Source organism: Notolepis coatsorum (genome assembly GCF_963971535.1).
Source record: "Notolepis coatsorum genome assembly, chromosome: 1".
Taxonomy (NCBI): Eukaryota; Metazoa; Chordata; class Actinopteri; order Aulopiformes; family Paralepididae; genus Notolepis; species Notolepis coatsorum.
The window spans coordinates 237,530,050-237,557,278 of record NC_140165.1 but is presented as its reverse complement, the minus strand read 5'-3'; the positions used below and the strand labels follow the sequence as shown (position 1 = coordinate 237,557,278).

The following is a 27,229-nucleotide window of genomic DNA, read 5'->3' as shown; positions in this document are numbered from 1 at the left end:
AGAGAGAGAGAGAGAGAGAGAGAGAGAGAGAGAGAGAGAGAGAGAGAGAGAGAGAGAGAGAGAGAGAGAGAGAGAGAGAGAGAGAGAGAGAGAGAGAGAGAGAAAACAAGCTCTTGGAATGGGTGTCTGGGAGGAAGTGGGGGGTCTTTCGATGTTGATTAAACGGCAAGCAACTAATGTCATGAGTGCCAAATTAAAGGACAATCAATCCAATCTAACTGAAATTGTGTAGCACAGACCTTTTCTATGGATCAAAACCTCAATATTATTATGGTGTAGTTAATACTTCATGTATCCTTAATCCCTAGGCTAATGAGGCACTAAGATGTTAGTAAAAAAAAAAAACATATGCCAATGACAGGAAGTAACGGTATATGTATGTGTGTGTCTCTGTGTGTGTGTGTGTGTGTGCACTGTGCATGAGTGCACATCTAGGGGCGGTGTGTAGATTTGGTCTCCCTGATGTTGACTCCTTAGCCACAGCCTTGGGTTGTTTAATACTGGACAAGTGTTTCATAACGGCCGTTGTGTGGGCCGGTTTCGGGGCCGGTGCGTGGGCTGGTGCGTCTGAATGTCCCGGGCTGAATTTGTGTCCCAGTCCGCCACTGCGTGTGGGTGTGTGTGCTGTGTGCATTTGATGGTTGTTGCATAGTGTTTATTGTTCGTTTAGCAGCCTGATGGCCTGGGGATAGAAGCTTCTTCTGAGTCTTTCTGTGCTCGCCTTAAGACTCCGGTATCGCTTGCCTGACCGCAGCAGTTCAAAGAGGCAGTTGTTCGGGTGGCTCGAGTCCTTAATAATTCTCTTAGCCTTCCCCTTGCACCGCTTGTTGTAAATGTTCTGGAGGGTCGGAAGCCCCCCTCCAATTGTGCGTTCGGCTGAACGTGTCACTCTTTGTAGTCTGCTACGGTCTTGTGCAGTGCTATTCCCAAACCAGGAGGTGATGTTGCCGGTCAGGATGCTCTCTATTGTACATGAGTAGAAGTTCCTAAGGATCTTCTGACTGACTTGGAACTTCCTTAGGCGCCTGAGGAAGTAGAGGCGTTGTCGTGCCTTCTTCACAACACTGTCAATGTGTGTGGTCCATGTCAAGTCCTCGGATATGTGGGCTCCGAGGTACTTGAAACTGTTCACTCTCTCAACCGGTGCCCCGTCGATGCTGAGGGGGCTGTAGTCCTTGACCCCCGACCTCCTGAAGTCCACAATCATCTCTTTTGTTTTGCTGACGTTCAGGGAGAGGCAGTTCTCCTGACACCACTGTGACAGGTTCTCTACCTCTTCCAGGTAGGCCCTTTCGTCGTTGGCAGAGATCAGGCCCACCACTACTGTGTCATCAGCAAATTTGATGATGGTGTTGTTGTTCCGCTGTGCTACGCAGTCATGTGTGTACAGGGAGTAGAGGAGGGGGCTCAGAACACAGCCCTGGGGGGCCCCTATGTTGAGCGTGATGGATGAGGAGGTGCAGTTGCCGGCTCTTACCACCTGGGGTCTGCCCGTCAGGAAGTCCAAGACCCACTGGCAGAGGTCATAGTTCAAGCCCAGGTCCCTGAGCTTGGCTAGAAAGACGTTTGTCTTGTTTCCATCAGGGTCCCCCATTTTCTATAGACATTTATGACATACACAACAACATACATGACATTTATGGCATAGGGACATATAGGTATTTAGTACTGATACATTTGTGACATAAACGGTATTCAAATATACAGTACTGTTACCCCTAGATCCTGACAGAGTATATACATATGATGGGGAGGGGACTGTACATTAGGAGGGGGTGGGTGGGTGGGAGAGAAATATACATACAGCGGGGAGGGAATATATACATGCGGTGGGGAGGAGACTGTCTATTAGGAGGTGGTGGGGATTTTGGGCATTTACGGTGGCCAGTTTCTAATTGCAGCCTCCCGTAGGTGCTCTTTAAGAGCGGTTTTGAATGTGTGTAGGGATTCACATTCCTTTACAGCTTTGGGTAGGGCGTTCCACATTGATGTGGCATAATTGCGAAACTTGTTTAGTCCCTTGTTTGAGCCGAATCTGGGTTTAACATGATTTGTTGAGCTTCCTCTGGTGTAGTGGTTGTGGTATTCACTGACCTTTGGGAAGTATTTTGACATGTACATGCGTACCTTAGTCGTATAGTGCAGGGGTTCCCAAACTTTTCAGGCCAGGGCCCAGAAAATAAGGCGTCAGAGAGCCGCGGCCCAATGCACATCGTCGGGCTTTTTTTCTTTTTTTTTTTTTTTTGCCAGGCGACCGATTTTTTAAGCCAAATATCACTTCAATCCTATTAAGTTAGTTCAAGTTAGTTATTCATTTATATGTGCTATTTATGAGAGGGCTAACTTGTTGCAAAATAATAATGATAATAATCATAGCCTCATTAAAATACTATTGTTGCTTCGGTTGTTTTGCTGGGTCGCGACCCCGACTTTGGGAACCACTGGTGTATCTTGTAGACCAGGCCCATTGCAAGTTGCTGTACTCTGTCGTCTACTCTAAGCCATCCTAGGTTGTCAAAGTGGGCAGGGGTGAGGTGGGTTCTGGGGGTAAGGTCAAGTAGTAGTCTGACCAGTTTGTTTTGTGATGTTTGTAATTTTGTTTTAAGCGCCTTTGAGGTGCTTTGGTACCATGAGGTGCACGCATAGTCGTAGTACCCTTGAATGAGTGCTCCTGCCAGAGTCTTCAGGGTATTCTTGTTTACCAGAGAGGAGATCCGGTACAAGAATCTAGTTCGTTGGTTGACTTTTTTTATTACATTGGATGCCATTTTGTCACAGGAAAGATTTGCCTCTAGGATGGAACCCAGGTAGGTAATTTCGTCTTTCCTTGTGACAATATTGTCACCCACTGCAACTGAGAAGCCGTCGGTCTTGCTGAGTTTGTTATTTGAACCGAAGAGAATGGACTCTGTTTTGCCCATGTGTAATGATAGTTTGTTATCAGCGAGCCATATGCAGATTTTGCCTAGTTCCGAGCTGAGGGTTTTTTCAACCTGCAACTTGTTCTTGTCAGAGACCAGCAGGGCTGAGTCGTCCGCAAACAGGAACAAGTTGCAGTCACAGGCTGACGACATGTCATTTGCATAAATTAGGAAGAGTAGCGGTCCTAGTATGCTTCCTTGTGGAACACCACAGCTCACTGTGAGGGGGGGGGATAGGGTACCGTTTACCTCCACCATCTGCTCTCTCCCCTCCAGGTAGGATTGCATCCAGCTCACTGATAGACTATCAAAACCAATTGCTTTTAGCTTGTCAATCAGAATGGTGTGATTGACAGTGTCGAAGGCCTTTTGTAGGTCCAGCATGACCATGCCGCAGTATTTGCCCGCGTCCACCTCTTGTTTGATGTGGTCGTTTAAATAGAGAAGGCATGTGTCAGTGGAGTGGGATGTTCTGAAGCCAGATTGGAATTCGTAGATTAGATTTTTTTCCGCAAGGTATTTTTCGACCTGTTCGTATACAATTTTTTCCATGACTTTCGAGATGGAGGTAAGGATAGAAACAGGGCGGTAGTTGCCTGGGTCTAATTTACTGCCTTTTTTGTGCAGAGGGGTCACTCTCGCAATTTTGAAGTCCTTGGGGACGTGTCCCAGTTTTATGGAGAGGTTTATTATGTGTGTGATGACTGGGGTGATGGCGGCTGCTGAGTCTCTGAGGAATTTGGAGGGGATGTTGTCATGGCCAGTGGCCTTGTTAGGTTGGAGGGCGCTCAGTTTTTTGAGTACCTCATCTGTTGTTACCATTTCCAGTTTGAAGTCGTCTTTGTGGACCCCTAGGTTCTTGTAGTATGCTACTATGTGTTCTACCCCATAATGCCCTGAGTGGGAGGGTAGTTTGTTTACCAGTGTTGTGGCTATGTTTGTGAAGAAACTATTTAAGTAATTGGCTACATCCAGCTTTTCTGTGATGAGCGTGTTGTCCGTCTTTATGTTTATGTTTGAGAATCTGGTTTTAAGTTTTTTACTGCAGCCTAGTTGGTTATTGAGTAATTTCCAAAGTTCACGTGGTTTGTTTTTGTTTTCCTCGGTTTTGTCATTGATGATTTTTTTTTGTGCTGTTTTGATTATGGAGTTTACATAATTTCTTCTCCTGCACCTCAGTATGCCCTTAATAAAGCCTACAGTACCCATGTCTTCTCCTGCACCTCAGTATGCCCTTAATAAAGCCTACACATGACCACTTCTCCTGCACCTCAGTATGCCCTTAATTAAAGCCTACTTTATTGATTGATTGATTGATTGATTGATTGATTGATTGACAACTTTAACAACAGATTGCAGAATGGGTACAATACAGTACAGCTAAATACTAACAACTGCTAAGAGGATGAAGCAGGGTATCGTACATGACCACTTCTTCTACACCTCAGTATGCTCTTAAAACCTACTCATGTCCACTTCCTGCACCTAATTCCGCCTGGATCTTTTTTGTATTTTGGGCTGTACAATTGTCAAAGAATGTCCTACGACACTTAATGCCCTTTTTTCCTTTGTTACTCCATCTTCATCAATAAAGTTGTTCAACATAAATGTATGTGTAATAACAGTTTAAAGGGAATAAAAACACAAAAACTGAATTTGATTTTACAGGCTTTTTTGTGAAACATGAACAATGATATATAAACAATTTGGCACATAAAATCTGAATAAAAGAAAAACGTTTTACAAATGTACAGAAAATCTGTGAGTCTAGGCCTTTTCTTCTCCATGTTATTGACTGTTTATGTCCATGTAATTACCGGTTTTTATTTTTATTTTTATTATTTCTCAGGGTGTGTGGACAGTTCCTCTCCAGCTGCAAGCACAGGCCCACATTGCACCCTTGACACTGCCACAATGTGCTTCTCTTGCACAGAGTGCACCGTCGACGCCCCATGCTGGCTCTCAGCGCTTTGCCATTGTCTTGCCTAGTCGTGGTGGGGACAGCGAAGTGGGCAAGACTGGTGGGCTTAGGTGGAGACGTCAGTGGAACTCCCAGCAGCTCAGCACAGAGCTTCTCCTGGAAGCCCTGGCGTGTCACAGGCTTCTCTGAGCACAGGCTGGCTAGCTCCTTGTGGACGATGAAGCTGTTGGTAGTAGCTATGTCCACAAAGTGTTGGAAAACAGTGATGGGCCACCTCATGGTTTTGCGGTGGACGGAATTGGTCCCCAGCATCTGGTGAGACGTGTCTCCACGGTTGTGGGCCTGGGGATAGGTTTGGCCCATCACCTAGATAAATAGACAGACAGACAGATTAGTTGCTGCATGTACACATAATGATACTAGTGCTGTCAGGCGATACATTTTTTTATCTAATTAATTACAGGATTTGTTATAATATTTTATTTTCAGCTTTTATAGTTTCACAAACACACATCAAGACAAATCACAAACACAAAAAAAAAAAAAAAAAAAAAAAAGAACACAAACAGTATGTTGCCAGACACTGTCAAATCAATGAACAAACATACACCATGTCATATGCTATACACTAAGGACGCAAGGGGCTGATTCTCTGACATATATACACACATTACATATATACACATACATATACATATATATATATACATATATATATATACACACATACATAGTAGTGTTGTCAAAAATATCAAAAGATCGACACATATCGATTCTGAATACCCAAAACTGTTTCAATACTCATTTCCCGAAATATCGACACCTAATCATTCATAAAAAAAAGAAAAAAAAGGGAAGTTGCATTGTTCACTTCAATACCCGCAATAGTACAGCAGTCCACACACACACATGTGCATTCAGTTAAGTCGGAACATGACTGCAATACAAACAGTTCAGCCCGTCAGGCACATGCAACACAGACCAGTGTTTACATCTGTCTGCCTGAGAAAACATCATGCCCTGCAACAAAAACGATTGAAGTGAGATGAACAGTTATTTCCAAATGTATGATCTAAATATAAACAAAGGGTTTCAAAAGTACCATATCTATCCTCTCCTACAGTACCAGAGAGAAGCTGAGGAGAACCAACCAGCAACAGAAGCATAACCTATCAAAAAAGATTATAATTTAAGATTGAACCTTTTTCCCTGTGGTATCGAAAATGGTATCGAACATCGATACCCCCCAAGGTATCGCATCGAAGCTCGAAATTCCACTATCTTGACAACACCAATACATAGTACAGAAAATACACAGGAGGACATTGAGAAGCACTTATGTTCTAGCTAAGCATTCCAAAAAGGGACCCCATATAATTTCAAATTTGTTCAAGGTCTCAGACCTACTGTGACGGATGCTTTCCAGCTGCAGAGAGGAGACCATCTCAGTGAGCCATCTTTTAAAACTTGGAGACGACGTGTCTTTCCATTCCTTCAGGATAATTCTTTTGGCCACAGCCATACCAAACATCAGGGCCTCCTGCTCATTGTAAGGTAATTCCGCAGTGTTAGCTGAACAGCCGAGTAAAGCTAGAAGGCAGTCTGGGGCAATCTCTCTTTTATACGCCTTGGTATACCAGTCAAAAATGTCTACCCAGTACTTAAATAGCTTGGGACAAAACCAAAACATATGTGAAAGATTACCCTCTGCGGACATGCAACGATCACAGAGAGGCGATACAGAGGGATAGATTCTATGCAGTTTGGTTTTAGAGTAATGTAGTCTGTGAATGACCTTAAACTGTATAAATTGGACTCTGGCATTAATAGAACATTTATGTATCCTGCTAAGTCCCTCCTCCCACATCTCATCAGAGATTTCCATACTAAGCTCTGTGGACCATACATCTTTAATGTGGTCGGAGGAAGCCATAGATTGGACAGAGAAATATGAAACAAAATCAGAGATCAGGTGTTTTGAAACTGGTGATCGGCTCATGAGATTATAAAACTGGTAATCAGCAGGACATGTCTCAAAGTCTGGGATATTACTGCGGACATAATTTCTAACCTGCAGGTAACGAAAGAAGTGTGAGCTTGTAAAATTAAACTTAGACTTAAGTTCGTTAAATGAGGCAAAGTGACGATCAACATCTTTGATCTTTGATAGTGGCCAGTCCCTTTCCCTTCCATAATGAAAAAACAGATTGACCAGGGTGAAAATTATGGTTATCACATATTGGAGCATATGCCGAGGTTGAAGGTACTTTGAAAACCTTTTTGATTTGACTCAGTATTCTCAGTGAGTTCCGAAGGATAAAATTGTTGAGAGCCATCTTATTAATCGTATCACACTTAGAAAATAACATTGCAGGAAGAGAGCATTTTAGGTTCACATGCGCCTCCATGTCTAGCCACCTGGGGGCGTCCATGGCTACTGTAGCATCACCTATGAAGTAATCTTGCCAGAAGGTCATGGCCCTTGCATTAGCAGCCCAGTAGTAGTGCTGGAATACCGGCAGGGCCAGCCCCCCCATATGCTTTGGCTTCTGCAAGTGTGCTTTTGAAATACGGTATGCTTTATAGCCCCAGACAAATGGCAGAAGTATAGTGTCTATCTGTTTAAAGAAAGAGGCAGTCAAAAAAATAGGCACGCTCTGAAAAAGGTAAAGGAATCTGGGGAGAACCACCATTTTTATGACATTCACACGCCCCACCAAAGACACTGGCAAAATTCTCCAACTCTCCATATTTTTCTTCAATTTTGAGACCATTTCACCAAAGTTCAGTTTAAATAGGAGTTTGGGATCCTTTGGTATAACTACTCCCAGATAGGTGAAGTGGTCATATTCTATTTTAAAGGGTAAGCTGTCAGTAAAGGAAGAGTCTAGGCTCCCTGAGATGGGCATGAACACACTTTTCTCCCAGTTAATGGAGTAACCAGAGAAAGTACCAAACTGCCTGATTAAATCTAGGAGGCATGGGACGGAGGAGGCAGGATCAGCAAGATACAGGACCACATCATCCGCATATAACGAAATACGGCTCTCATACTTTCCCAACTTTATTCCTGTGATGTTGGGATGACTCCTGATACTGATAGCCAGGGGTTCGAGGGCTAAATTGAACAGTAAGGGACTAATACAACATCCTTGTCGGGTGCCGCGATGGAGTGGGATTCTGGGAAGGAGTCAGATCTATCAGAATTGGTAAGAATGGAAGCTCTCGGATGAGCATACAACATTTCAATAAGAGAACGAAACCTGTCACCGAAACCAAAGCGCTGGAGGACACTGAACATATATTTCCATTCGATCTGGTCGAATGCCTTTTCAGCGTCAAGTGATATGATCGCCGGCTTAGTGTCCTTTCTTTGGTTAGAGTACAATATGTTTAGTAATTTCCGAATATTAGAAAAAGCAAGCCTGCCAGGAATGAATCCCGTTTGGTCGGAGTGGACGAGAGATCCGACATGCTGAGCCAACCTAGTGGCCAACACCTTGGCAACTGTCTTTTGGTCAAAATATAACAAACTTATAGGCCGGAACCCTGCTGGATCAGTCCCATCCCTACCTTTCTTGAGTAAAAGGCACACATTTGCTTCGTAAAGGGAGTCAGGGAAGACATTATTAGTGATAGAATGTTGAATCATTCTAAGAAGTATAGAGGGGCCAAAATGTCACTGTAAGCTTTATAAAACTCCGCCCCATACCCATCCGGGCCAGCGGCCTTCCCGCTAGGGAAAGACTTTATTGCACTTGTTATTTCCTGCAGGCTGAAATCAGCATCTAGCTCATCCCTTGCCTTATCACTAAGCACTGGCATATCAATATTGTCCAGGAAGCTCTCAACCTCAGAGTCTGGGGCATGGCATCTAGAGGTATAAAGGCCAGTATAAAATTCTTTAAAACGGTCATTTATGTCTTTAGGGTTAGTCAGCAAGCTGCCCGATATAGATTTGATATTATGAATTGCCTGGCTGGCCTGTACACCCCTCAGCTGCCTAGCCAACAGTCTGTCTGGTTTATCACTTAGTTCAAAGTGCTTCTGTCTGAGTTTAAGGAGGAGGGTACTAACCTGCTTGCCCAGAATATAATTGTATTCATACTTCAATTTTAAAATGTTATTTAAGTCCATTTGGGATTGTGATAGTCTGTAAACCTGCTCCAGCGAGGGGAGCCGTGCCTCAATCTCAGCCAAGCGCTTACGTCTTTCTCTCTTTCCAAAGGCTTCATAAGATATAATGTGCCCTCTCAATACCACCTTAAGAGACTCCCATAGTGTAGCGTCGGAGACATCACCGGTATCATTAGTCTCCATAAACTCAATGAGTCGAGATCTCATTTGATCCCGAAATGCTTTCTCCGAGAGCAAAGAGGGGTTGACGCGCCAACTGTATCGCGTCTGTGGCAGTGCCAGCTTTACCAACATAGTGATTGGCGCATGATCTGAAATAAGGATGCTATGATATTTAGTTTGCAGCACACTAGAGATAAATTTAGCATCGACAAGAAAATAGTCTATTCTTGTATACGATTTGTGGATGTGGGAAAAGAAAGAATAATACCTGTCTGTAGGGTGCTGCAATCTCCATATGTCAAATGTTCATAGAACGCATTAAATTGTTTAGTACTCCAATGGAATTAATGGTCGGAGGCGGACGAGTGGACGTACGATCAAGATAGGGATCTAGATAGCAATTAAAATCTCCACCTAAAATCAAGTTGGTGGTATTCTGATCAGGGAATATGTCAAATATTTTACGAAAAAAGCTTGGGTCGTCAATGTTAGGACCATAAATATTCAGGCATGTTATTGGTAGTGAATTAATGCTACCAGACACCATGACATATCTGCCTCCGGGGTCGGAGACTACAGTGGTCATTTGAAATGGGACAGATTTACTAAATAAAATAGCAACCCCTCTTGCTTTGGAAGAAAAAGCAGATTGGTACACTTGTGACACCCAGTGCTTCCTCAGGATTACAGGATTTGTAATTACTTAATCTAATTAATTGCATTTTAATCGCATAACCATTTTATGCCTGATATTCTATATTCTATAATCATATTTCAAATTGCATGTGTCAGGATGGCAGAATTCAGTACTGTATCTACAAAACCTTCTGTTTAATCATCTTCCATCTATTAATTTGCTTAGATTTTTCAGGTCTGGGCAATTTGAGTATGGTGTTATTCACAGTCAAAGATAAAAGAAAATTAATTGATATTCTCATTTGGTTCATTACAATTTACTCAAGCCTAGTAACAGACACAGACGCTCCACCACCACATCTGGGGATGAAACCCACAGTCAGGCTCCTAACGGGACTCAGAGCAGCTCTGGATGGATGGAAGAGGCTCGTCTCACTGTTTCTTTTTTAACACAACAGCGCCCCCCTGTGCTCTCGCGATGTCACTGCGTGCGGCCACTTGAATAGTGTCGATACCGCCCCCCGGTGGAGCTTTGGTGAAATAGCACTTTCTACACAGCTATGATTGATTGATTGAAAAGTTTATTAACAGATTGCAGAATGGGTACAGTACAGTACAGCTCAATACATACAATTGTTAAGGGGATGCAGACCAGAGAAAGACTTTCGTCTTGTTTACATCAGGGTCCCCCATTTTCAATTCATCATAACATATATTGGTGTGGCATTTCATTGTATACCTGTATGCCGTGACAATTAAAACTCTTGACTTGACTTGACTTGACTTGACATACATGACATACAGATAGACAGTACTGCTACATCTATACATTTATGACATATCAGATTTGCAAATACAGTACTGTTTGAGATACAAAAGTGTCCAGAAAAAGAGTGTATATACATTTGGCGTAGAAACTGTACATTGGAGGAGGTTGGGTGGGTGGGGTGGGGTTGGGTGGGGTGGGTGGGTGAGGGCTGTACATTGGAGGTGGGGGGGGGGGGGGGGGGGGTTGGGTAGGGGACACACACACATTTTACACTGTACATTGGAATACTGACAAAGCCTTACTTGGTCATTTACTAGTAGATTGATTGATTGATTGATTGATTGATTGATTGATTGATTGATTGATTGATTGATTGATTGAAAATGTTAACAGATTGCAGAATGGGTACAATACAGTACGGCTCAATACACACAATTGTTAAGGGGATGCAGACCAGAGAAAGACTTTTGTCTTGTTTACATCAGGGTCCCCCATTTTCAATTAATCATATATAATTCATCATAATAGCAATAGACACTATTGCAAACTGTCCAAATATTTTGTCGGCACGGATTGAAACATCAAGGCTACGTTCACAGTTCATAGTGCACATTCTGATTTATTACTCATATCAGATTTTTTTTGTTTGTCAGTTTACATTATTATAATTTGTGTGGCCAATATCAGATTCCAGTGTGTATTGGTCACGCTCATGAACTGCCTGACCTACATGCGCAAATGAACAATAAAGATGATTGATGGAAATTGGACGTAAAAGATTGTGATGAATGTCAATCTAGAGTGACGTAAAAGTCACATGAGTTCAGACGGAGGTTGCGTTGCAATTCTTTTTTTTACCTGCATCTGATTTAGGACCAGATGAAAGTGGCCCAAATCAGAATTGAAAATATCAGATTCCATGTGATTTGTGCTGCTCACACTGTTCAGATCTGAGTCATATACAGTGCATCCGGAAAGTATTCATACCCCTTCACTTTCTCCACATTTTGTTATGTTACAGCCTTATTCCAAAATGGATTAAATACACCCCCCCCCTCAAAATTCTACACAATACCCAATAATGACAAAGTGAAAACGTTTTTTTTCTTATTTTTTGCAAATGTATTAGAAATGTAAAAGAATAAACACATAAGTAGTACATAAGTATTCACACCCTTTACTCAATACTTTGTTGAAGCACCTTTGGCAGCAATTACAGCCTCAAGTCTTCTTGAGTATGATGCTACAAGCTTGGCACACCAGTCTTTGGGCAGTTTCTCCCATTCTTCTTTGCAGATAGTCTCAAGACATTGTGGCATTGATATTATAGTAGTAACCGGAGATCTGTGTTTATATTCTATGTATGTTTTTTCTGTTAATATTAAAGTGATTGTTTAACTTGGTTTCACTGTCCCCTCGCAGTTAATGGAGTGTCCGCCATTTTGTGTACTTGTAATGTCTGGCTAATTTAATATTATTTAGTAGTGGTTTAATCTAGCATCTCAATACAGTCAGGGTTGTGTAGCCCCTTAGCTACAATTGGTCCTTCGAGCCGGATGGTATCAGTAATAATATTAGTGATAATATGGCCAGCGGCGGACACTCTCCAACCAGCTCTCCCCCAGTAGTGCGCCCTAGGCACCAGCGTCAGCCCCCTCCCTACTTGGAGGGCTACGCTGTAGATTTACCTCATAGCTTATCCACGAGGATGCTAAGCAGGGATAGCCTTGGTAGCTCAAGCATGCCCAACCTTATAGAGGAGTCAACCCTAGATGTAGAGACCCAAGCTAGTTTAAGTGAAACTAACTTAGCTTACAGGGGGGGACAAGCGAGGCATGACTTGACTATACCCACCGAGTACAGCGCCCCCGAGATGGACCTCGGAGCGCATGAGAAGACAGAGTACCGCGCCCCCGAGAGGGGCCTCGGAGCGTGTGAGAAGACCAGGTCGCCGCCCAGCTCAGGCAGCTCCTGTTATGGTTTGAAACCGACCCCAAACGCAAACGGCACAGAGAGAGTTGTTTCAGAGTTAGCCAAAATCAAGGGCGTGTTTATTTACTGAGTAACAAGAATGAATTAGGTGGTGAACAGAACAAACTGGGAAACAGGCATGTGAGGAATGTTTGCTGCTCTGCAGCTTCTCCCAGAAGGTGATGTTGTGGAATTTGTCCGTGACGTCTGAGCCGCTCTGCAGATCCTCCCAGCATATACTCCGGATGGAGGCGGAGAGGGAGAGAGAGAATCCGAGTTAGCTCAGCGCACAATTGAAACTGACAGGTGACTGGTGAGGTGAATTGTCCAAACAAATAATCCAAGTGACAGATCTTCGGTGTGAAACACACAGTGAGCAGTGTCCAGAGTGAAAACAATTAGGTAATCCAAACGTGTAATTCCAACCGACAAAAAGGTGAGAACAGTATGAACAAAAACAGGATCTCTTCGGTGCTTTAACAACACACAAAAAACGATAGATCCAAAAGACTGTTTACAAAAACTCACCAGAGCGCAACGCGTAAAGCGGGCAGATCAAAACGAGGCGGCCGCTTCGTAACGGGGAAGCAGGTCCTCCAAACGGAATATTTCTCGAGAGTCCTGGGAAGCAACAGAACAGGGAAAGCAGCGACGGGAAGGAACAGGCAAATGCAGGGAATGTTTCAAAACGATCCAACATCAATATTAGGGAGATCAGGGTATTTAAAGCCACGGGGCGCTTAATGACAAGCTGTGACAGCTGCGGGATGAAATTGATCATTGCTCCAGAAGCGTGTGGTTGGGAGAGCACCAATCAAACGGCATCTTACAGGAAAGAAGCGTGAGGCGCGGAATGCAATTAATTTAACAAAATACCTTAAAGGAACAGAGCGAGTGGGTGGGCAGCGGACAAAACCTCACAGCTCCGCATCAAGGTCATCAGCGTCATCCCCAAGCGGGGCCGACCAGAGGCTAGCGCAAGTCCTGATCGCCACGATAACCGCCTCGGCTGAAAGGGACCGCCTCCAGGCGCAACGAGATAGTGAGCGCGAACATCTCAGACTGGAAGAGAGGCGCATCCAGGCTGAAGAAAACATGGAGCGAGACCGCCTACAAGCACAAATGATGGCGCAAGCACTCCAGAATGTAACTTCCCATTCTTCCACCCGGAGCTCCCGGAGATCATCACGCCAAGGGTCGAGGGCACCCTCACCGACCCGACGAAGCTACACGGGAACCCGCCTAAGAGAAGAACCTGCCTACATTGCAGAGCAGCTAGCCGAGCGACTACAAAGCCTGACTGAGGACGAGGGAGGACAGAAAGCCCACCCGCACTACTCCATCTCAGACCAGGAGGCTCAGCGCAGCCCCGACACGCTGCGTCATGAACCCCCAACACGCCCCCGGGGAGAGTTCGAGCACCAGACAGCGCCGAAGACTAGCGCCTGGCAACCCAGCCCCTGGTTCCCGCCCAGCACGAACCAACGACCCAACGTACCGGGAGACTCGCCGAGAACGCCTCTCCCCCCACGTGTGTCAGTGTCACAGCCCTCTATGACACCCTACATTGGGACCCCCATATTCCCAGACTTCACAAGAGAAGACCGAGCGCAGTATACTGAGCTGCGTATGTGCCTAGAGACAATCATGGCAGGAGTACAGGACGAGCCATACAAGTACGCCATTCTCCTTAAGCATCTCAAGGTAACTAGAGCGCACAACATTGCGCTGGCATACTCCAATTCACAAACTCCCTATTCTGACGCCCTGGCGGCCCTCGACGGACGTTACGGACGTACATGGGACTATGTCATTCAGGAGATACGTGAGATCGAACGTCTCCCCCGGCTAGAGACAACCGAGCCCTGGACGACCTATCCGTCAAAGTACAGTCCCTAGTAGGGATGCTCGGTTCCCAACGAGAGAAGGGGATGCACGAGCTGTACGCCAACTCCAACGTGGAGCGCATATTAGAGAAGCTCCCCCCATTCCGCCAAGAACGTTTTCGGCGGCAAAGAAACTACCGTGACCCGAATGCCCCAGAACAGTCACTGCTGGATCTTGCTGACTTCCTAGCCAGGGAGGTTAGCAGCCTAAGAATTGACACCTTCGCATGGGGTGGCTCGAACTTTAAGGAGGGACCGAGGAGGGCTAAAGACCAAAGCAGGCCCATCACAGTGATGCACCAGGCCGAGTCGGTGTCACGGCAGAAGAGTCACAACCCCCCCGCCAAGGAGAAATGGAAGATCACATGTCAATACTGCAACAGCGAACACTGGCTGTCACAGTGCGACGCATTCAAGAAACTGACCACCGCCGAAGTAAGTCAGTGGATTAAAGCTAACCGCCGCTGCTTCCGCTGCGCGCGCGGCCACATGGCAGCAGAATGCCGCCTTAAGAAGAAGTGTGGCAAGTGTGACGGCGCTCACCTCGAAGCACTGCACGAGAGCAACAAGCGAAACCCAGCTCCACAAAGCAACTCGAGAACAGAAGTACTCTACATCGACCCCGCGAAGAGTGGGAGCTCCAGAGTGCTCCTCAAGGTGGTACGAGTACTCCTCAGTCACGGGGACAAGGTACTCGACACCTACGCCGTCCTCGACGACGGGTCGGAGAAGACACTCCTCCTCGCCTCCGCCGCGACCCAGTTGGACCTGCGGGGCCCAGAGGAGACCATGACCCTCCGTACCATTCGTCGAGACTTAAAGACAATCAAAGGTGAAAACGTCTCGTTCACCATTGCAGCGATCGACCAGCCTGAGAAGCGGTACGGCATCAGCAAGGCGTTCACGAGCTACGACATAGGTTTGTCACGTTACGATTACCCCATCCCACAGCTGAGGGAAAAGTACGACCACCTACGCCAATTGCCCATACCGCCTATCAGCGGCGCTACACCGACCCTACTCATTGGCTCCGACCACGCGGACCTCATTGTCCCTACTGAGGCGGTCCACATCGGACCCAGAGGATGCCCCGCCGCGGTTAAGACCCGGCTGGGGTGGACGCTCCAGGGCCCCCTCTCCGGGCCTTCCAGCCGACCAACGTCCACACGCTGCCTTTACACCAAGGCGAGCGACACAGACCACACTCTCCTACAGCACGTTGAGAGGCTATGGGCACTAGATGCGCTGCCATTCAAGAACGAACGCAAGATGGTTCGGTCCAAGGAGGACAAGTATGCCATCGCTCTACTAGAGCAGAAGACTACTAGGGTCGATGTCGACGGAGTGCTAAGATACGCGACCCCACTCTTGAGGCGAGAAGGGATGCCCACTCTGCACGTGCCTAAGGGAGCGACGCACCACTACCTACAGTGCACCGAGCGGCGCCTCGCCAAGAACCCCCCACAAGAAACGATCTATCGCGCAGAGATCGAGAAGCTGGTAACGGCCGGCCACATAAAGAAAATCGATGACCACGAGGCAGAAGGGACGACAGAGTCCTGGTACGTGCCCCATCACAAGGTCACCCACAACGGAAAGAACCGCATTGTGTTCAATTGCAGTTATCAGATTGGACAGCAGAATCTGAATAACCTACTACTGCCAGGCCCGACACTCGGACCCTCCCTCCTCGGCGTTCTGATACGCTTTCGTCAGGACAAAGTGGCCATCAGCGGCGACATCAAGGGGATGTTCCTACAAGTCCGACTGATGGAGGAAGACAAACCTTTACTGAGGTTTCTGTGGAGGGAGAGGCTCGACGACGAACAACCCTCGATATACCAATGGGAGGTACTCCCCTTCGGCACCACCTGCAGCCCGTGCTGCGCCACGTTCGCGTTACAGAAGCACGTGGCCGAAGACCCCGGAGCTGACGATGATGTCCGACACAGCGTTGAACGAAGTTTCTACGTGGACAACTGTCTACAGAGCGTATCCACGCCAGAAGAAGCAGAGAGCATCCTAATGAAGCTACGGGCTTCGTTAGCCAAAGGCGGATTCGACCTCCGACAGTGGGCCAGTAGCGACCCTCAAGTTCTCCGGTACCTCCCTCCAGAGACTAAGGCCGCTAGCAGCGAGACCTGGATGGCACACACCCCAGGCGAAGCGCAAGAGATGACTCTGGGTCTCGTCTGGCGCTTCAAGATGGACTCGCTTCACTACCGGCACACACCTCTGAGTACGGACCAGGAGACGTCCCCGACTAGACTGACCACTCGGCGGAGTGTGTACCGAACACTCGCCAGCCAGTACGACCCAATGGGGTGTATTCTCCCCTACACCACCCGGGCGAAGATGCTGGTGAGAGAACTGTGGGCCAAGGAGCAGGGCTGGGACGACCCCAGACCCGAGCACCTAGCCACCACATGGAGAGAGTGGGAGGATGAACTTGTCTTACTCCGCGAGGTTGCCATCCCGCGGGGTTACTTCCCCCCTACCGTGCGACTGGAGACGTGTCAGATAGACCTACACGTCTTCAGCGACGCCTCTGAAGTGGCGTACGGCCTACCTGAGAGCTCGAGAAGAGGGAGGAGAAGTCCACATAGCCTTCATCCTGGCCCGCTCGAGGATAGCTCCCCGCAAGCAGCAGTCGATCCCGCGACTAGAGCTCTGCGCAGCTCTGGTAGGCGCGCAACTCGCCAAAATGGTGCAAAGTGAACTCACCATACCGGTGCGTGAGATCATCCTATGGTCAGACTCCATGACCGTGATCACCTGGATCCAGTCCGCCTCCTGTCGGTACAAGGTTTTCGTAGGAGTCCGAGTATCCGAAATCCAAGACCTGGTAGGAGCGGAATGTTGGAGATATGTTGACACCAAGCAGAACCCAGCGGATGTCATCACACGGGGGATGTCCCTAGCCGACCTCACCCGTACTAACTCCTACAGTGATGGTCCAGAGTTCCTCAAGCTCCCAGAGGAGAAGTGGCCTATCTCCACACCGCGGGAGGCGAACCAAGACGAGTCAGAAATAAAAAAGTCCATGTTCTGTGGGCTGAGTCAAGCCCCGGCTCCAACGGGCCCGGACCTAGACGACTGTAAAACTCTGGAGAGTGCCCAGAAAAGGACATTCCTATGGCACCACCCGGAGCTCCCCCCCACCACAGACCTCGATGCACCTGCCTACAAGGAAGCGGCACTTCTTATGCTGCAGAGGGCGCAGAGAGACTCTTTCCCAGAGGAAATGGAGTGTCTGATAAGGGCAAAGCCAGTTCCCTCAGACAGTCGACTCCTCACCCTGGCCCCAGAAATCGACGCCCAGGGCCTCATCAGGGTGGGTGGTCGGTTGAGACGGGCCCCGGACTTGGCCGAGGATGTTAAGCATCCCATCGTCCTAAGCAGCCGACACAGGATAACAGATCTGATCATTCAGAAATACGACGAGGTGGTGTGCCACACGGGGACCGAGCTAGTCTTTGCGGAGATCCGACGGCGCTTCTGGATACTCCAAGGGAGAGAAGTTGTACGCCGATTCCAACGAACTTGCCCGACCTGTCGCAAGTGGAGGGCACAGCCTATTATCCCGAAGATGGCAGACCTGCCTCCCTGCCGCCTCCGACTCGGCGAGCGGGCCTTCCATTCCACGGGCGTGGACTGCTTCGGCCCATTCAACGTCAAGAGAGGAAGAGGAACAGAGAAGAGGTGGGGTATCGTGTATAAATGCATGACCACCAGAGCTGTTCACATTGAGCTCCTCCAGACGATGAGTACAGACTCGTTCCTCATGTCATTCCGGAGGTTCCAAGCGAGGAGAGGGACCCCCTCAGTACTATTGTCGGACCAAGGGACAAATTTCCGAGGAGGAGACACGGAACTGAGAGCGAGCTTCCTGAACATGGGTGAAGAACTCAAGATCCGCCTCGCTCCTGCTCATGTCACCTTCCAGTTCAATCCTCCGAATGCCCCCCATTTCGGGGGAACGTGGGAGAGAGAGGTCCGATCAATAAAGACTGCTATGTACACCGTACTTGGAGCCCAAACAGTGGGCGATGAAGTCCTGGCTACGGTCCTCACTGAGATTGAGGGAGTTCTGAACTCCAAGCCCCTCGGCTACGTTTCAAGCGACGTAGCTGACGTCGACCCTATCACCCCAAACTACCTCTTGATGGGGCGGCTGGACCCTGCCCTTCCTCAGACGGTGTACAGACAGGACGAGATGAACGGACGGAGAATGTGGAGACACAGCCAAGTACTGGCCGACCAGTTTTGGGCCTGCTTCCTCCTACACTACTTACCCTCCCTTCAAGCCCGTCAGAAATGGGTGAAGGACACGGACAACCTGACCGTGGGGACCGTCGTGATGATCATAGACCAGTCACTACCCCGAGCGACGTGGCCAGCCGGCCGTGTCAGCAGAGTGATCAATGGTTCGGATGGGAAGGTCAGAGCGGCAGAGGTCATCGTCCAAGGGCGGACTTATACCAGACCAGTAGCTAAGTTGATAGAGCTTCCTGCGTTTCCTGACGCCCTTGACGACGACGATAACCCACCGACTTTATAGGTTACTTCCAACTTCCCATAGCCCATTATGGAGAAATTGACTTGACCCCTAATCTTAATCTGTGCCCCACATTTTTATTTGCTAATTAGGTTCGGACTAATTAGGGGGCGGCTGTTCTGAAGGTCCAGATTAACACTTAAAGTCTGCGTTTATTATTTTGTATAGCTTATATATTGTTTATATATATAACATTTACATTTACATTTAGTCATTTAGCTGACGCTTTTATCCAAAGCGACTTACAAGTTCTGTACGACAAGCCATCAGGAAGGGCACAACTCTATCAGCTGAGCAACAATGTTCATCAAAGTGTTGAGTGCTACAGTGTAGGTTAGTTTATTAGGACAAGTGCATGACAGTACGGTTAGTTAGGGTTAGATTTTTTTTTTTTTTTTTTTTTTTTTTTTTTCTAATTCAGATAATGGTTGAAGAAGTGCGTCTTTAGTCGACGGCGAAAGATTGGACGTGATTCGGCTGTCCTAACTGGGGTGGGTAGTTCATTCCACCATTGTGGGGCAAGGACTGAGAATAGGCGACTTCTCTTTGATGACCCTCCCGGAGCTTGGATAGGAGTAGGTCTGAGGCGGCCAGAAGATGCAGAGCGTAGGGGTCTTGAGGGTGTGTAGTTAGAGACCATTGACCGGAGGTAGGCGGGAGCGGTTCCCTTTGCCGCACGGTATGCTAGGTCGAGGGCCTTGAAGCGGATTCGTGCAGCAATGGGGAGCCAGTGCAGGTCCCTAAGAAGTGGGGTGACATGGGCCGACTTCGGTAGGTTTGAGATCAGGCGGGCCGCTGCGTTCTGAATGAGTTGAAGAGGCTTAGTGGCAGTGGCCGGGAGGCCAGCGAGCAGTGCATTGCAGTAGTCGAGGCGGGAGATGACTGTTGATTGGACGAGGAGTTGGGTGGCTTCTTTTGTCAGGAAGGGGCGTATCCTTCTGACGTTGCTCAGGAGGAATCGGCAGGTTCTGGTCGTCGCTGCGATGTGAGCAGAGAAGTTCAACTGGTCGTCGAGGACAACACCAAGGTTCTTGGCGGTCGGGGACGCAGTCACAGCTGCATTCTCGACTGTGATTGAAAGGTCGGTTAGGGGGGAGGATTTGGCCGGCAGGTGGAGCAATTCTGTTTTGCTTAGGTTCAGTTTGAGGTGGTTGGACGTCATCCAGGCTGAGATGTCGGACAGACAGGCCGAGATCCGCACAGAGACGTGGATATCTGAGGGAGGGAAGGAGAGGAAGAGTTGAGTATCGTCGGCATAACAATGGTAGGAGAAGCCATGAGACGTGATAATGTTACCCAGTGATTTAGTGTAGAGGGAGAAGAGAAGGGGTCCTAGAACCGAGCCCTGGGGGACACCCGTCCGCAGGGGGGCGGGTGGCCGACAGGGTCCCTCTCCATGACACTTGGTAGGAGCGGTCATTGAGGTATGATGACAGCCATGTCAGCGCAGAGCCAGCCACTCCCATTCCTGCGAGGGCCGCAAGGAGGATCTGGTGGTTGACTGTGTCGAAGGCTGCAGATAGATCTAGGAGAATCAGGACAGAGGAGAGGCCTTTCGCTTTTGCTAAGTGAAGTGCCTCTGTGACCGCAATGAGGGCTGTCTCTGTGGAGTGACCAGTCCTGAAGCCTGACTGATTAGGGTCTAGGAGGTCATTCTGTAAGAGATAAGTAGTAAGTTGGTTGGATACAGCACGTTCAAGTGTTTTAGAAAGGAAGGAGAGAAGAGAGACAGGACGGTAGTTGCCTATGACAGTAGGGTTCAGGGTTGGTTTTTTTATAAGCGGCGTGACTCTGGCTTGTTTTAGGGAGGTGGGGACCACCCCCGAGTTGAGTGAGGAGTTGATGGTTGCAGTTAGGAATGGGAGGATGTCTGGTGCTATGGTCTGGAGGAGTGGGGAGGGTAGCTGGTCCAGCTGGCAAGTAGTCGGACGGTTTGACGTTACCAGTGTCAGGGTCTCTGCTTCTGTAATGGGAGAGAAAGATGACAGAGTGAAGGATGAGGTTCTCGATTCAGCATTTGGAATGGGTGGGGGTTGGGAGAAGGAGCTGCGGATGTTCTCCACTTTTTCCTCAAAGAAGATCGCAAAGTCTTCGGCAGAGAAAGATGAGGGAGGGGGGGGTGGGGGGGGAGTGAGGAGGGAGGACATGGTAGCATGCAGTTTGCGAAGATTCTTGGCAGAGGCCTCGATCCTATGGTGGAAGAAAGAAGCTTTGGCATTAGTGATGGTTTTGGAGAATGTTAACAAGAGGTTGTGATATGTGTCGATGTCAGCAGTGAGGCGTGACTTTCTATACTTCCTTTCAGCTGCTCTCAGGACCTGTCTTTGTTCTCTCACTGGATCTGTCAGCCATGGACATGGATATAAGATATATATTTTCACGTCATCTGTTTACCTACCAGTATTCATCATTCGCTTATTTGTATATGTTCCACTCTTAACGCCGTAGACAGCGTGAGCGCATGCGCGGAGTTCTTGGGACATGCCTGGACATAGAGTGTGTCCAGAGAAGACGTTTGGCGCAGTTGTAAACAGACGGCAAGGCAACGTATCGTTATAGAGAGCCGAACGGCTAATTAGATACAACCATAATATTGTCGAGCCACTATTGGCACAGTATAGTGACTTGTGTGAGCGAAGTAACGTTGAGAGACTTATAGTTGAACCCAGCGACGTTCTGGATCTAACTACTTATTGAAGACTTCCTGCGGGTTAGCCTAAGTACAAAAGGGCTAACTAGCTATCACCCATGCCAACGGGCTTTTGGACTAATAGCTATTAATCCTGCCATCGGGCGCTAGGAATACAAGGACCGGTCCGTACGAGACCCTTTCCTCCCCAGCGACGACCGGATTATCCCAAGTGTGTCTGCAGCTCTCTGGAGTAGGATCTCCAGAGAATTACCGTCTCCATCCACCATCTTGCTTTTCCCTGTGCAGTTCGCTCCGCCTCACTCCTTTCAGAGCTCCAACGGTCGGGTACCCGTAGTATAGGAACTATCGTTACCTCGGACATTGTGGCATTGATATTATAGTAGTAACCGGAGATCTGTGTTTATATTGTTTTTTCTATTAATATTAAAGTGATTGTTTAACTTGGTTTCACTGTCCCCTCGCAGTTAATGGAGTGTCCGCCATTTTGTGTACCTGTAATGTCTGGCTAATTTAATATTCTTTAGTAGTGGTTTAATCTAGCATCTCAATACAGTCAGGGTTGTGTAGCCCCTTAGCTACACATAAGGTAAATACCTCGCTGTACTACAATGAACCGCTTGCACATCCAACATCTGTGAATACTGTCAACCCCTCGAAAGGGAGCCAAGCATCAGATCTCCTTCCTCCCGCTCCTCCTCTTCGGTAATTTCCCCTCCGCTTAGTGTTCGGTTTGAACTGGGAATGACATTTAGAGGGTAATTCAAAGCGGAAGGAAGCAGCCACTCGAAACACAGAGAGATGTTTTCTCTGCATTCATTCTGCCCCGTCGTCTACAGTACGGGCCGCCCGACACGTTGCGGCTGGGAATCATCCGTGGGCTTTCTTTCATCTGTTTTACACATTTCGCTCTCGACATCGTCCGCGTGGTGGAACGCTTGAAAGCTGCCACGCCCCTCGTCTCCTCGACCAGAAACACTTTTTACTACTTATTTATTATGTAAATAATATCAATGGCTGCATTTATATAGCAGCTTTTATCCAAAGCGCTTTACAATTTGTTCCTCACATTTTACCCGTTCACTCACACGTTCACACACCGACGGCGGAGGCAACCATGCAAGGTGCCGACCTGCTCATCGGGAGCAATTAGGGGTTAAGTGTCTTGCTCAAGGACACATCGACACGCTGCCCGGGAAGAGCGGGAATCTAACCGGGAACCTCTGGATTATCAGACGACTGCTCTACCTCCAGAGCCACTGTCGCCCCTACTGTATGTCATACTTTTGTTTGCAGTGATGAATAAAATATTTGTTTGAAAAAAGTGCAGTCAACAGATTAGGTTCTTTATTTTCCAGTGGAATATAATACTTTTATATTTACTCTCAGAGGTGATAGTGGTCCAAATATGAGAGTAAATATAAAAATACATTTATATTTACTCTCAGAGGTGATAGCGGTCCAAATATAGTGGTCCAAATATGAGAGTAAATATAAAAATACATTTATATTTACTTTCAGAGGTGATAGTGGTCCAAATATAGTGGTCCAAATATGAGAGTAAATATAAAAAAAAAATTATATTTACTCTCAGAGGTGATAGCGGTCCAAATATAGTGGTCCAAATATGAGAGTAAATATAAAAATACTTTTATATTTACTCTCAGAGGTGCTAGCGGTCCAAATATGTTTTACACATTTCGCTCTTGAACGGGGCCTCCTCGGTGGGATTCTTACCGCGGCTATCTGTTGTGTGCATTAAAACCTGTGTTGTCGTGGGAACACACCGCGTAGCAGTGCGGTTGTCAGTGTGCACTGTGCCGTGATATGTTCCCTTTTGAGATTCAGCCATTTTATTAATGATATGGACCATTTATTGTTTATTATATTCACATCTGAACTCGGGTGGAACCGTCGCAGGTGTTTGCGTGGTTCAGTGGGTCACTCTTAGGCTACGTTCAGGTGGCCCAAATCTGTTTTTCTTTTTTTGCTCATACAGTATGTGACTCAGATCTGGGGGGGGGGGGGGGGGGGTGATGACAGTGTGAACAGCACAAATCACACTGATCTTTTCAATTCTGATTTGGGCCATTTATTGTGACCTCAGTTGGTCTTGCTACAATGCTACGTTCATCACCCACACTCCACAACTACACATCCAAGCAGCTATAATAATAGTAATAATAAACTTCATTTGTATAGCACCTTTCATACAAGAATTGCAGCCCAAAGTGCTCACAGCAGTAAAATAAAATGTCACATAAAATTGATAGAGTGCAATAAAATAGCTCTCATTTACAGTACAATAATCACAGTGTGGATGTAATGAGTCTAAGTGGCATATTAAAGAGTGTATTAAGAGGCTAAGGTGTGTAGACATAAGTTCTTAGCTTACTTTTGAAAATAGTTTGTGAGCTAGCCTCCCTAATGTCCATAGGCAGGGTGTTCCATAACTTTGGTGCATAATTAGCAATGGCTGCATCCCCGATTTTCTTTTGGCTGTTGCTGGGAACCTTCAATAAACCAGTAGTAATGATCGTAAAGTTCTTGGGGGCACATAGTTGACAAAATAATTGGCAATGTAGCTTGGTGCTGTTCCATTTAGTGCTTTGTATATAGGATGACCAATTCTAAATGTTGGAAGCCAGTGTAGATTAGCTAACACTGGCCTGGTGTGGTCTCTCCTCTTCATTCTAGTTTATAGCCTAGCTGCAGAGTTTTGAATGAGTTGGAGTCTTTCTGTGGGTTTTTCAGAAGGCCAGTAAAGAGTGCATTACAGTAGTTGGATCAGGATCGGTTTTTCAGCGTCCTTTTGATTTATAAATGGTTGTACTTTAGCTATGTTTCCAAGGTGGAAGAATTGTGTTTTTGTCACCTTTTAAGCTTAGATCTGAGTCTACGATAACACCAAGACTTGTAACTGCAGGTTTAATCCAAGGACTAAGTTGCCTCATATTGCCTCAGCAGAATCTTTATTTTTGTTATAGGGCCGACTTTTTGTTCTCATTTAATTCTAGGAAGTTGTTGGTCATCGATTTGTTTATTGCTGCTAAGAGACAGGCATAAATGGTGTTAATAGCTGTAGGATAATTTGGTTCAGCAGAGATGTACAATTGTTGCCTGCGTAGCTATGAAAACATGCATTGTGTTCTCTAATGATGTCCCCAAGTGGCAGCATGTATAGTGAGAATAATAGGGGACCAAGGCAGCTCCCTTGTGGAACTCCAAAGTATAGGTATCATGTTTTTCAGAAGCATCATCTCCAAGCCTGACGTAATACTTTGATATACTGTATGTTTTGAACCAGTTTAATACATAGTCAGAAATACCTTTCAATACAATTAATTAGGATATCATGGTCAATCATGTCGAACGCTGTGCTTACTGTAGGTCTAAGAGGACACCAATTGAGGTCGATAATTATTTTCGTAAGAGCAGCAATAAAGCACTTATATGATTATACAGGACATTTAAGGGCCCAATCACTGATCCAAACATAAACAATATCGGTTGACCCCACCACCAAAAAATAAGCAATAAGAATGAAGACATGTTTTTATTTTCCAGTTGATTGACTGAGCTCTTGATACAGTGACTAACATGGTAAACAGGAGTTTTTAATTGTATTTGCTCCTGTATTGTGTGCCTATAAAATGTTTGTTTATGTTGGTAATGAATATAAACGCTGGAATAAAACAGATCCAAGTACCGTATTTTCCTTCTATACAGAAATGTACGTGAATATACAAGAATGTACGTGGATGTACAAGAATGTAAGTGAATGTACCCTACATTGATATGGTAAAAAATGTATCATAGATTGGGGCTAACCTAGCATGCCTTCCTTGCACCACATGACAGTGCTTCGAATGTCCCAATGTGTGCAGCTTGACTATATTGATGAATACAGTAGCTCGGCTGTATATTCTATAAATATTGATAAAGCAATTATTTTGTGTATCCATACAAATCAATGACTGATATTGATTATACAATGCGTGTAAGTATAGATTTGTCTGATGTGTTGCAAATATCTCCTTTACTTTGTGATCATACATCGCTCGACAAAACACATCAATCAATGAAGTCACAATATCTTTTTACATGTATTTACACTTTATTGAACATACCAAGAACATACACATGTAAGACCTATCTCAAACCCTGCCCTCTTTTCTTGATCCTCCAATCACAACTGTTCCTCAGGTAAGCGACAGTTGTGATTGGAGGATCAAGAAAAGAGGGCATGGTTTGAGATAGGTCCATTACAGGCCACTATTTTACAAGAAGGTACATCATTTGCTTATCACACTACGTTCACACTGCAAGCCTTAGTGCTCGATTCTGATTCACTGCTCTGATCTGATTTTCTTTTTGTTTGGTTGTTCACATTATTAAAAAAAAATATTTGGCCGATATCAGATTCCAGTGTGAACAGGTCACACTCCTGAACTGAAGCACATGCACAAATGAACAATGAATTTTGACAAATTTCAATCTAGAGTGACCTGTATCTGATTTAGGACCACAGTATGAAAGTGGCCAAAATCACAATTGAAAAGATCAGATCCCATGTGATTTGTGCTGTTTACACTGTTGTGAAACAAAGAACAGATCTGAGTCACAAGCAAAATCAGATTCTGGCTACTTTTGCCTGCAGTGTGAACATAGATTCTTTACTTGTTCTGACACCTCAATAGCATTAAATGATTATGAGATACCACAGTCTAATTCAATATACTGTACATTACAGGGTAAAATCCTGTCAATAAATATACATATTGTCTTCGGGGAAAACAAGATCTGTAAACATTATTCCATGTAGAAAACAGCGTAGTCAGGACATAACGTTGCATTGTGTTTGAATCACGTTTCTCTGTGAAATCAACACCGTGGAACTCCTACGTCAGGTCAGAATGTCCTGGGAATGATTGGGCTATTTTGAAACAAAGAGCATTTCCCCGGATCCGTTATTTTTTTTAGACTATAGTGCAGTTGCCCGTTCAAAACGCGAGCGTTCGGAGCGCGTCGCCCGTTCGGAGCTGGCTGATCGCTTTGCCCCCCAGGAAGTGCTGCTTGGCACCATCGCGTTTAGCGCCACGCGGCAAATGGCACCGAATTCGACACCGCACCCCCATGGGTCCTGGATCACCCCCTTGCAAGGGCGAAGTGGATCAGGTTCTCGAGCCATGCTTATTAATAAATCACAACTTTGTCTTGGATTTGGTCAACATTTGTGTGTAAGTACCTTTTCTAAATGAGTCTCCCAGGTTACCAAGTCCAAAATGGGTTGTAGTCTCATTATTGTGTATGTGTTGGGAAACGCATTCATAATTCTCAATTGAAGGCCTTAAAAGGTATTAAAGAGTCTTCTTACATTTTATTTGCCCAGGTATTAAACTTTTCTTGGGGGTAGCCGGCCCGGCTGTCGGGAGATGAAATAATATTAAATCTATGAAATGTTTTTGTATTCAAGTCGTCGTTTTTTGTGGGGCTACCGGAGCTTGGTGCGGTCTGGCGAGAGCTTATACTGTATATGGAACACGCAAGAATTTAAATTGCAGCCGCCGCTTCAGTGTCACAATGTTTTTTTTTGTTTTATTTTGCTAGTATGGTCG

The 27,229-nt window shown here is 46.3% G+C and overlaps 1 protein-coding gene across 1 annotated transcript in view; it reads right to left on the bottom strand.

The window, feature by feature from the left end:
* Positions 1-27,229, bottom strand: part of chp2 (calcineurin-like EF-hand protein 2) — a 47,730-nt gene that overhangs the window by 15,061 nt on the left and 5,440 nt on the right. Inside the window, exons 3-4 of the mRNA XM_084309337.1 lie at positions 8,647-8,716; positions 4,813-5,208 (exon numbers count right to left, since the gene is read on the bottom strand). Of these exons, the coding sequence (XP_084165463.1) occupies positions 4,813-5,208; positions 8,647-8,716 (466 nt within the window). The remainder of the gene's footprint in view (positions 1-4,812; positions 5,209-8,646; positions 8,717-27,229) is intronic.